Source organism: Sturnus vulgaris, chromosome 34 (assembly GCF_052056855.1).
Source record: "Sturnus vulgaris isolate bStuVul1 chromosome 34, bStuVul1.hap1, whole genome shotgun sequence".
NCBI classification, from domain to species: Eukaryota; Metazoa; Chordata; class Aves; order Passeriformes; family Sturnidae; genus Sturnus; species Sturnus vulgaris.
The window spans coordinates 835470-847645 of record NC_142276.1 but is presented as its reverse complement, the minus strand read 5'-3'; the positions used below and the strand labels follow the sequence as shown (position 1 = coordinate 847645).

The 12176-nt window shown below is 59.5% G+C and overlaps 1 protein-coding gene across 1 annotated transcript in view; it reads left to right on the top strand.

Moving 5' to 3' along the window:
* LOC106864494 (lysine-specific demethylase 5C-like) overlaps positions 1–12176 on the top strand; it is a 59048-nt gene that overhangs the window by 5370 nt on the left and 41502 nt on the right. Inside the window, 9 exon segments of the mRNA XM_088155029.1 lie at positions 18–221; positions 2791–3029; positions 5325–5583; positions 7227–7334; positions 7336–7368; positions 8061–8143; positions 9388–9595; positions 12051–12113; positions 12115–12168. Coding sequence (XP_088011155.1) covers positions 18–221; positions 2791–3029; positions 5325–5583; positions 7227–7334; positions 7336–7368; positions 8061–8143; positions 9388–9595; positions 12051–12113; positions 12115–12168 — 1251 coding nt within the window.

The window sequence follows — 12176 nt, the reverse complement described above, 5'->3', positions numbered from 1 at the left end:
TCACTCCCATGTTTCAGGGAGCAGTGGAATCGATCGCCATGAAGAACCCCAAGGAGCGCACGGCGCTGTTTGAGGAGATCAGCCGCTCGGGGGAGCTCGCCCCCGAGTACGACAAGCGCAAGAAGGAGATGGTGAAGGCGGAGGAGGACACGCAGTTCAATTATCACCGCAAGAAAAACATCGCGGCCGAGCGCAAGGAGGCCAAGCAGGAGAAGGAGGAGGTGGGGGACGGGCCCTGGGGAACCTTCTGGAAACTCCAGGGGGATGGGGAACGTTCTGGAAACTCCCAGGGGGGTGGGGAACGTTCTGGAAACTCCCAGGGGGGTGGGGAAGGGTCTGGAAACTCCCAGGGGGGTGGGGAACCTTCTGGAAACTCCAGGGGGGTGGGGAAGGGTCTGGAAACTCCCAGGGGGGTGGGGAACCTTCTGGAAACTCCCAGGGGGGTGGGGAAGGGTCTGGAAACTCCCAGGGGGGTGGGGAACGTTCTGGAAACTCCCAGAGGGGTGGGAACGTTCTGGAAACTCCCAGGGGGGTGGGGAAGGGTCTGGAAACTCCCAGGGGGGTGGGGAACGTTCTGGAAACTCCCAGGGGAGCAGGAAACTCCTCCTGGATAGAGCCAGGGGGGTGGGGAAGGGTCTGGAAAGAGCCAGGGCTGGAGAACATTCTGGAAACACTCAGGGGCTTGGAAATCTCCTGGAAACAGCCAGGGGGGTGGGGAACGTTCTGGAAACAGCCAGGGGGGGTGGGGAAGGGTCTGGAAACTCCCAGGGGGGTGGGGAAGGGTCTGGAAACAGCCAGGGGGTGTGGGGAACGTTCTGAAATAACCAGGGGGGTGGGGAACGTTCTGGAAACAGCCAGGGGGGGTGGGGAAGGGTCTGGAAACTCCCGGGGGGGGGTGGGGAACGTTCTGGAAACTCCCAGGGGGGTGGGGAAGGGTCTGGAAACTCCCAGGGGGGCAGGAAACTCCCCCTGGATAGAGCCAGAGTTGGGGAAGGTTCTGGAAACACCCCAGGGCTGGGGAAGGTTCTGGAACCACTCAGGGGCTTGGAAAACTCCTGGATAGAACCAGGGCAGGGGAAGGTTCTGGAAACAGCCAGGGCAGGGGAAGGTTCTGGGCAGACCCCAGTGGGTTGAGAAGGTTCTGGAAACACCCAGGGGGCACAAAAGCTCCTGGATAGAACCAGGGCTGGGGGAAGGTTCTAGAAAAAAACAAAGCTTGGAAAACTCCTGGATAGAACCAGGGTTGAGGAAGGTTCTGGAAACAACCAGGGCTTGGAAAACTGGACAGAGCCAGGGCTGGAGAAGGTTCTGGACACAACACAGGGGGCAGGAAAACTTCTCCTGGATAGAGCCAGGGCTAAGGAAAGTTCTGGACAGAGCCAGGGCTGAGGAAGGTTCTGGACAGAGCCAGGGCTAAGGAAAGTTCTGGACAGAGCCAGGGCTGGAGAAGGTTCTGGCCAGAACCGGGGGCAGGAAAACTCCTGGAGTGAACCAGGTCCAAGTTCTGGGTTTAGGAATGTCCTGGATAGAACCAGGCCCAGGTTCTGGGTTTGGGAAGGTCCTGGATAGAACCAGGCCCAGGTTTAGGAATGTCCTGGATAGAACCAGGTCCAGGTTTAGGAATGTCCTGGATAGAACCAGGCCCAGGTTTAGGAAGGTCCTGGATAGAACCAGGCCCAGGTTTAGCAATGTCCTGGCCAGTCCCAGGCTGAGCCCTGGGTTTAGGAAGCTCCTGGATAGAACCAGGCCCAAGTTCTGGGTTTAGGAAGGTCCTGGATAGAACCAGGCCCAAGTTCTGGGTTTAGGAAGCTCCTGGATAGAACCAGGCTCAGGTTCTGGGTTTAGGAACCTCCTGGATTGAACCAGGCCCAAGTTCTGGGTTTAGGAAGCTCCTGGATAGAACCAGGCCCAGGTTTAGCAATGTCCTGGCCAGCCCCAGGCTGAGCCCTGGGTTTAGGAAGGTCCTGGATAGAACCAGGCCCAAGTTCTGGGTTTAGGAACCTCCTGGATAGAACCAGGCTGGGCCCTAGGTTTGAGAAGGTCCTGGATTGAACCAGGCCCAAGCTCTGGGTTTGGGAAGGTCGTGGCCAGCCCCAGGCTGAGCTCTGGGTTTAGGAAGGTCCTGGATAGAACCAGGCTGGGCCCTGGGTTTGAGAAGGTCCTGGATAGAACCAGGCCCAAGTTCTGGGTTTAGGAACCTCCTGGATTGAACCAGGCCCAGGTTTAGGAACCTCCTGGATAGAACCAGGCTCAGGTTTAGCAATGTCCTGGCCAGTCCCAGGCTGAGCCCTGGGTTTAGGAACCTCCTGGATAGAGCCAGGCCCAAACCCTGGGTTTGGGAAGGTCCTGGATAGAACCAGGCCCAAGCTCTGGGTTTAGGAATGTTGTGGCCAGCCCCAGGCTGAGCTCTGTGGCCCCGGTGTCCCAGGTGGCCGCGGTGGCCCCGGGCCGTGTCCCAGGTGGCCCCCGGTGGCCCAGGTGACCCCGGTGGCTGCGGTGGCCCCGGCCCTGTCCCAGGTGGCCCAGGTAGCCGCGGTGGCCCCGGCCCTGTCCCAGGTGGCCCCGGGCCGTGGCCCAGGTGGCCCAGGTGGCCGCGGTGGCCCCGGCCCTGGCCCAGGTGTCCCAGGTAGCCGCGGTGGCCCCCGGCCGTGTCCCAGGTGTCCCAGGTAGCCGCGGTGGCCCCGGCCCTGTCCCAGGTGGCCCAGGTGTCCCAGGTGGCCCAGGTGGCCCAGGTAGCCGCGGTGACCCCGGCCCTGTGGCAATGTCCCCTCCCTCCGTGCCTCCCCCCAGGCCGATCGGTACCAGCGCCTCAAGGATGAGGTGGTTCGGGCCCAGGTGCAGCTGCAGCTTTTCAAACTCTTCCACAACGAGGCCGAGATCGAGAAGCTCAACAAGGAGCTGGGGCTGAAGAACCGCGAGATCGACAAGGACAAGAAGAGGATGGACAGGGTGGAGGACGAGCTCAAGGACCGCAAGAAGGAGCTGGGCAAGATGATGAGGGAGCAGCAGCAGATCGAGAAGGAGATCAAGTGGGTGTGGGGTGGATGGGTGATGGGTGTGGGGTGGATGGGTGATGGGTTTGGGGTGCTGGGTGATGGGTTTGGGGTGGATGGGTGATGGGTTTGGGGTGGATGGGTGATGGGTTTGGGGTGGATGGGTGATGGGTGTGGGGTGCTGGGTGATGGGTTTGGGGTGCTGGGTGATGGGTGTGGGGTGCTGGGTGATGGGTGTGGGGTGTATGGGTGATGGGTTTGGGGTGCTGGGTGATGGGTTTGGGGTGCTGGGTGATGGGTTTGGGGTGTATGGGTGATGGGTTTGGGGTGATGGGTGATGGGTTTGGGGTGTATGGGTGATGGGTGTGGGGTGCTGGGTGATGGGTTTGGGGTGATGGGTGATGGGTTTGGGGTGCTGGGTGATGGGTGTGGGGTGCTGGGTGATGGGTGTGGGGGTGCTGGGTGATGGGTGTGGGGTGTATGGGTGATGGGTTTGGGGTGCTGGGTGATGGGTTTGGGTGCTGGGTGATGGGTTTGGGGTGTATGGGTGATGGGTTTGGGGTGATGGGTGATGGGTTTGGGGTGTATGGGTGATGGGTGTGGGGTGTATGGGTGATGGGTTTGGGGTGCTGGGTGATGGGTGTGGGGTGCTGGGTGATGGGTGTGGGGTGTATGGGTGATGGGTTTGGGGTGCTGGGTGATGGGTTTGGGGTGCTGGGTGATGGGTTTGGGGTGTATGGGTGATGGGTGTGGGGTGATGGGTGATGGGTGTGGGGTGTATGGGTGATGGGTGTGGGGTGGATGGGTGATGGGTGTGGGGTGGATGGGTGATGGGTGTGGGGTGGATGGGTGCTGGGTTTGGGGATCCTGGGTTTGGGGTGCTGGGTGATGGGTTTGGGGTGATGGGTTTGGGGTGTATGGGTGATGGGTTTGGGGTGCTGGGATTTGGGATCCTGGGTTTGGGGTGCTGGGTGCTGGGTTTGGGGTGTATGGGTGCTGGGTGATGGGTTTGGGGTGCTGGGTTTGGGGGTCCTGAATGATGGGTTTGGGGGTGCTGGGTTTGGGGGTGCTGGGTGATGGGTTTGGGGTGCTGGGTGCTGGGTTTGGGGTGCTGGGTTTGGGGATCCTGGGTTTGGGGGTGCTGGGTGATGGGTTTTGGGGGTGCTGGGTTTGGGGGTGCTGGGTTTGGGGTGCTGGGTGCTGGGTTTGGGGTGCTGGGTTTGGGGTGCTGGGTGATGGGTTTGGGGTGCTGGGTGATGGGTTTGGGGGTGCTGGGTTTGGGGTGCTGGGTTTGGGGTGCTGGGTGATGGGTTTGGGGTGCTCGGTTTGGTTGTGCTGGATTTGGGATCTTGGAGTTTGGGGAGGGCTGGGATTTGGGGGTGCTGAGATTTGGGGATTGCTGGGATTTGGGGATCCTGGGATTTAGGGAGTGCTGGGTTTGGGGTGCTGAGTTTGGGGGTGCTGGGTTTGGGATCCTGGATTTGGGGATCCTGGGTTTGGGGGTGCTGGGATTTGAAGGTGCTGGGATTTGGGAGTTCTGGATTTGGGGATCCTGGGATTTAGGGAGTGCTGGGTTTGGGATCCTGGGATTTGGGAATTCTGGGCTTTGGAGATCCTGAGATTTGGGGAATGCTGGGATTTGGGGATCCTGGATTTGGGCTGGGCTGGGCTGGGCTGGATAATCCATCCCCTCTGCCCTGGGCTGGGAACCTTCCCAGACCAGGTGGTTCCAAATTTCATCCCAGCCAGTCCCAGCTGGACAATCCCAGCTTTCCCAACCTGACTCCAAAATGGGAAGGGAAGGATTCCCCAAACCCCCCAAAAAAATCCAGGGAAAGGGATTTTGATGGAGGGTTTTCCCCAGGGAGAAGGACTCAGAGCTGAACCAGAACATCCAGAGAATTCCTCCCTGCCTGGTGGGAAAACCCACCCCAAACCCCAGAGCCCAGCTCCAAACCCAATCCTAAACCCCTCAGGATCCTTTAATTTTGGGAACATCCATGAAAACCCACCCCAAACCCCAGAGCCCAGCTCCAAACCCAATCCCAAACCCCTCAGGATTTGTTAATTTTGGGAATATCCAGAAATTATTCTCTATTTGGTGGGATCCTAAACCCCACAGCCCAGTTCCCCCAGCTCCAAACCCAATCCCAAACCCCTCAGGATCCTTTAATTTTGGGAATATCCATAAAACTCCTCCCCCAGCGCCCTCCTGGTGCTTCCCCCATGGGATTATCCCAGTGTGGGGTAGGAAAGGATTCCCCAAACCCCCCCCCCCAAAAAAAATCCAGGGAAAGGGATTTTGATGGAAGTTTTTTTTTCCCCCCCCAGGGAGAAGGACTCGGAGCTGAACCAGAAGAGGCCCCAGTACATCAAGGCCAAGGAAAACACTTCCCACAAGATCAAGAAGCTGGAGGCAGCCAGGAAATCCCTGCAGAACGCCCAGAAACAATACAAGAAACGCAAGGCGGACATGGATGAGCTGGAAAAGGAAATGCTGTCCGTGGAGAAAGCCAGGCAGGAGTTCGAGGAACGCATGGAGGAGGAGAGCCAGAGCCAGGGGAGGGATCTCACCTTGGAGGAGAACCAGGTGAGGCTGGGACAGGTGAGATTTGGGGGTTTGGGATGGATGGAGGAGAGCCAGAGCCAGGGGAGGGACCTGACCCTGGAGGAGAACCAGGTAAGGCTGGGACAGGTGAGATTTGGGGGGTTTGGGAGGGATTGGAGGAGAGCCAGAGCCAGGGGAGGGATCTCACCTTGGAGGAGAACCAGGTAAGGCTGGGACAGGTGAGATTTGGGGGTTTGGGAGGGATGGAGGAGAGCCAGAGCCAGGGGAGGGACCTGACCCTGGAGGAGAACCAGGTGAGGCTGGGACAGGTGAGATTTGGGATGGATGGAGGAGAGCCAGGGAGGGACCTGACCCTGGAGGAGAACCAGGTAAGGCTGGGACAGGTGAGATTTGGGTTCCCTGGAGTTCCAGGTGGGCCCATCCAGGTGTGCTGATCCTGTGGGATTTGGGGATTTGGGATGGATGGAGGAGAGCCAGAGCCAGGGGAGGGATCTCACCTTGGAGGAGAACCAGGTAAGGGTGGGACAGGTGAGATTTGGGATGGATGGAGGAGAGCCAGAGCCAGGGGAGAGACCTGACCCTGGAGGAGAACCAGGTTGAGGCTGGGACAGGTGAGATTTGGGAGGGATTGGAGGAGAGATCTGACCCTGGAGGAGAACCAGGTAAGGCTGGGACAGGTGAGATTTGGGATGGATGGAGGAGAGCCAGAGCCAGGGGAGAGATCTCACCTTGGAGGAGAACCAGGTGAGGCTGGGACAGGTGAGATTTGGGATGGATAGAGAAGAGATCTGACCCTGGAGGAGAACCAGGTAAGGCTGGGACAGGTGAGATTTGGGGGTTTGGGAGGGATGGAGGAGAGCCAGAGCCAGGGGAGGGACCTGACCCTGGAGGAGAACCAGGTAAAGGTGGGACAGGTGAGATTTGGGCTCCCTGGAGCTCCAGGTGGGCCCATCCAGGTGTGCTGATCCCGTGGGATTTGGGGATTTGGGAGGGATAGAGGAGAGCCAGAGCCAGGGGAGAGATCTCACCTTGGAGGAGAACCAGGTAAGGGTGGGACAGGTGAGATTTGGGATGGATAGAGAAGAGATCTGACCCTGGAGGAGAACCAGGTGAGGGTGGGACAGGTGAGATTTGGGTTCCCTGGAGCTCCAGGTGGGCCCATCCAGGTGTGCTGATCCTGTGGGATTTGGGGATTTGGGATGGATGGAGGAGAGCCAGAGCCAGGGGAGGGATCTCACCTTGGAGGAGAAACAGGTGAGGGTGGGCCAGGTGAGATTTGGGATGGATGGAGGAGAGATCTCACCCTGGAGGAGACCCAGGTAAGGCTGGGCCAGGTGAGATTTGGGATGGATAGAGGAGAGATCTGACCCTGGAGGAGAACCAGGTAAGGCTGGGCCAGGTGAGATTTGGGATGGATAGAGGAGAGATCTGACCCTGGAGGAGACCCAGGTAAGGGTGGGACAGGTGAGATTTGGGATGGATAGAGGAGAGATCTGACCCTGGAGGAGAACCAGGTAAGGCTGGGACAGGTGGGATTGGGCGATTTGGGCTCCCTGGATCCCAGGTGTGCTGATCCAGCTGTGCTGACCCCGTGGCAGTTGGGGGAGGCCTCCCTGGCTGCAGGAGGCCCCTCCAGGTGTGCTGATGCAGGTGTGCTGGCCCAGGTGAAGAAGTACCACCGGCTGAAGGAGGAGGCGAGCAAACGAGCGGCCACGCTGGCCCAGGAGCTCGAGAAATTCAACCGCGACCAAAAGGCTGATCAGGATCGGCTCCGACCTGGAGGAGAGGAAGAAGGTGGAGACTGAGGTGAGCTGGGGGGGGGGGGGGTCCCCCAAATTGTCCCCAAAGTCCTCCCTGACCCCTCCTGAGCTCTGCTGGACTCTGCTGATTGCTCCTGTCCCCACCTCTCCTGTCCCCCCCGTGTCCTCCCTGTGTTCCCTCTGTCCCCCCCGTGTCCCCCCTGGTCCCCCGTGTCCCCACTGTCCCCATCTCCTGTCCCACCCTTCCTGTCCCCCCTGTGTCCCCCCCATGTCCCCCCCCATGTCCCCCCCTGTGTCCCCCCCTCTCCTGTCCCCGCTCTGTCCCCTCCCTGTCCCCCCCTCCTGCTGTGTCCTCAATGTCCCCTCTCTGGTCCCCAATGTCCCCCATCCCTTCCTGTCCCCCCTGTCCCCCCCCTGTGGTCCCCCCTCTCCCTGTCCCCCCCCGTGTCCCCCCCTCTCCTGTCCCCCCCTCTCCTGTCCCCCCTCTCCTGTCCCCCCTCTCCTGTCCCCCCTCTCCTGTCCCCCCCCGTGTCCCCCCCCCGTGTCCCCCCCCCGTGTCCCCCCCCGTGTCCCCCCCTCTCCTGTCCCCCCTCTGTCCCCTCCCTGTCCCCCCTGTGTCCTCAATGTCCCCTCTGTCCCCCCTGTGTCCCCTCTGTCCCCAATGTCCCCCATCCCTTCCTGTCCCCCCCGTGTCCCCCCCCCGTGGTCCCCCCCCCGTGTCCCCCCCCGTGTCCCCAGGCCAAGATCAAGCAGAAGCTTCGGGAGATCGAGGAGAACCAGAAACGCATCGAGAAGCTCGAGGAGTACATCGCCACCAGCAAGTGGGTGTGCTGGCCCCAGGGGTCCCCCAGGGGGTCCCCAGGGGGCTGGGGGGTCCCCAGGGGGTCCCCAAAAGGTCCCTGTGGGGTCCCCGTGTCCCCATTCCTGTCCCCCGGTGGTCTCTGGGGGGTTCCTGTGTCCCCATTCCTGTCCCCAAGGTGTCCCCACGGAGCAGAAGAGGTTGGAGGGGATGGGATTGACCCCCCCCCCAGACCCCCCCAAACCCCGTTTTCCTCCCCCTAGAGGAGCAGAAGAGGCTCAAGAGGGTGGGATCAGCCCCCCAAAACCCCCTCAGATCCCCATTTCTCCCCCCAGACAATCCCTGGAGGAGCAGAAGAGGCTGGAGGGGATGGGATTAAACCCCCCAAATCCCATTTTTCCTCCCCCCAGACAATCCCTGGAGGAGCAGAAATGGCTCCAGGAGCTGGGATTGACCCCCCCCAAACCCCCCCAAACCCCCATTTCCTCCCCCCCAGACAATCCCTGGAGGAGCAGAAGAGGCTGGAGGGGATGGGATTAAACCCCCCAAATCCCCTCAAACCCCCCCAAACCCCCATTTCTCCCCCCAGGCAGTCCCTGGAGGAGCAGAAGAGGCTGGAGGGGATGGGATTAGACCCCCCTAAATTCCCCCAAACCCCCATTTCTCCCCCCAGACAATCCCTGGAGGAGCAGAAATGGCTCCAGGAGCTGGGATTGACCCCCCAAACCCCCCATTTCTCCCCCCAGGCAATCCCTGGAGGAGCAGAAGAGGCTCAAGAGGGTGGAATTAACCCCCCTAAACCCCCTCAAACCCCCCCAAACCCCCCTTTTCTCCCCCCAGACAATCCCTGGAGGAACAGAAAAGGCTGCAGGGGATAGGATTGACCCCCCCAAACCCCCATTTCTCCCCCCAGGCAGTCCCTGGAGGAGCAGAAGAGGCTGAAGGGGATTGAATTAAATCCCCTAAATTCCCGCCAAACCCCCCCAAACCCCCATTTCTCCCCCCAGGCAGTCCCTGGAGGAGCAGAAGAGGCTGGAGGGGATGGGATTCACCCCCCCAACCCCCCCCAGACCCCCATTTCTTCCCCCAGACAATCCCTGGAGGAGCAGAAGAGGCTGCAGGGGATGGGATTGACCCCCCTAAACCCCCTCAAATCCCCCCAAACCCCCTTTTCTCCCCCCAGACAATCCCTGGAGGAGCAGAAGAGGCTGGAGGGGATGGGATTAAACCCCCCAAACCCCCCCAAACCCCCATTTCTCCCCCCAGGCAGTCCCTGGAGGAGCAGAAGAGGCTGGAGGGCGAGCTGACCGAGGAGGTGGAGCTGGCCAAGCGCCGCATTGACGAGATCAACAAGGAGCTGAACCAGGTGATGGAGCAGCTCGGGGACGCCCGCATCGACCGCCAGGAGAGCAGCCGGCAGCAGCGCAAGGCCGAGATCATGGACAGCATCAAACGGCTCTACCCGGGCTCTGTGGTGAGCCTGAACCCCCTAAACTGAGCCTAAACTGAGCCTAAACCCCCTAAACTGAGCCTAAAACTGAGCAAAACCTGCCCCAAAACCCGCCCTGAAAACCTGACCCCAAACCTCCAAGTGTGAGCCGAGATCATGGACAGCATCAAACGGCTCTACCCGGGCTCTGTGGTGAGCCTAAACTGAGCCTGAACCCTCTGAACTGAGCCTAAACCCCCTAAACTGAGCCCTGAACCCCCTAAACTGAGCCTAAAACTGAGCAAAACCTGCCCCAAAACCCGCCCTGAAAACCTGACCCCAAACCTCCACGCGTGAGCCGAGATCATGGACAGCATCAAACGGCTCTACCCGGGCTCTGTGGTGAGGGGACACCCCTAAACTGAGCCTAAACCCCCTAAACTGAGCCTGAACCCCCTAAACTGAGCCTAAAACCTGTCCCCAAAACCTGACCCTAAACCTGACCCTAAAACTGACCCCAAACCTCCACGTGTGAGCCGAGATCATGGACAGCATCAAACGGCTCTACCCGGGCTCTGTGGTGAGCCTGAACCCCCTGAACTGAGCCTGAACCCCCTAAACTGAGCCTAAACCCTCTAAACTGAGCCTGAACCCCCTAAACTGAGCCTGAACCCCCTAAACTGAGCCTAAACCCCCGAAACTGAGCCTGAACCCCCTAAACTGAGCCTAAACCCCCGAAACTGAGCCTAAAACCTGTCCCCGAACCCCCTAAAACTGACCCAAAACCAGGCCCTAAAACTGACCCAAAACCTGCCCCAAAACCAGCAAAACCTGACCCTAAAACTGATCCTAAACCCCCACGTGTGCCCCAAAATCTGCCCGTAAAACTGACCCAAAACCTTCCCCAAAACCAGAAAACTTCCCCCAAAACCTGACCCTAAAATTGCCCCCAAACCTCCAAAACCTGACCCTAAAACTGACCCTAAAAGTGACCCCAAAACACCAGAGTGACCCTAAAACTGCCCCAAAGCACCCGAGAGGGACCCAAAAACATCAGAGAGTGACCCTAAAATGGACCTAAAACTGACCCCGAACCCCTCAGCCAAATGCAGAGGAACCCAACCCCATTTCTGGAGTTCCTGACCCCAAACCCCACATCCCTGACCCCATAACTGATGTGCCCCATAACTCCTGACCCCATAACCAGTCTGTGACCCCATAACCTGTGACCCCATAACTGCTGTGCCCCACATCCCTGACCCCGTAACTCCTGACCCCATAACCAGTCTGTGACCCTATAACCCCTGACCCCATAACCTGTGACCCCATAACTGCTGTGCCCCACATCCCTGACCCCATAACCTGTGACCCCACAGTATGGCCGGCTCATTGACCTGTGCCAGCCCACCCAGAAGAACCCAAACCCCAAACCCCACATCCCTGACCCCAAACCCCACATCCCTGACCCCATAACCCATGTGCCCCATAACTCCTGACCCTATAACGTGTGACCCCACAGTATGGCCGTTTGATTGACCTGTGCCAGCCCACGCAGAAGAACCCAAACCCCAAACCCCACATCCCTGACCCCAAACCCCACATCCCTGACCCCATAACCCATGTGCCCCATAACCCCTGACCCCATAACCTGTGACCCCACAGTATGGTCGTCTCATTGACCTGTGCCAGCCCACGCAGAAGAACCCAAACCCCAAACCCCATAACTGATACACCCCATGGCTCCTGACCCCAAACCCTGCATCCCTGACCCCATACTGATACACCCCATGGCTCCTGACCCAAACCCTGCATCCCTGACCCCATAACTGCTGTGCCCCACATCCCTGACCCCATAACGTGTGACCCCACAGTATGGCCGGCTCATTGACCTGTGCCAGCCCACGCAGAAGAACCCAAACCCCAAACCCCACATCCCTGACCCCAAACCCCACATCCCTGACCCCATAACTGCTGTGCCCCACATCCCTGACCCCATAACGTGTGACCCCACAGTATGGCCGCTCATTGACCTGTGCCAGCCCACGCAGAAGAACCCAAACCCCAAACCCCACATCCCTGACCCCATAACCCATGTGCCCCATAACTCCTGACCCCATAACGTGTGACCCCACAGTATGGCCGTCTCATTGACCTGTGCCAGCCCACGCAGAAGAACCCAAACCCCAAACCCCACATCTCTGACCCCATAACCCATGTGCCCCATAACTCCTGACCCCATAACCTGTGACCCCACAGTATGGCCGTTTGATTGACCTGTGCCAGCCACGCAGAAGAACCCAAACCCCATAACTGATACACCCCATAACTGATACACCCCATAACTGGTACACCCCATAACTGATACACCCCATGGCTCCTGACCCCAAACCCCACATCTCTGACCCCATAACCCCACATCTCTGACCCCATAACCCCACATCTCTGACCCCATAACCCATGTGCCCCATAACCCCTGACCCCATAACCTGTGACCCCACAGTATGGCCGTTTGATTGACCTGTGCCAGCCCACGCAGAAGAAATACCAGATTGCCGTGACCAAGGGTGCTGGGGAAGAACATGGACGCCATCATCGTGGACTCGGAGAAGACGGGCAGGGATTGCAA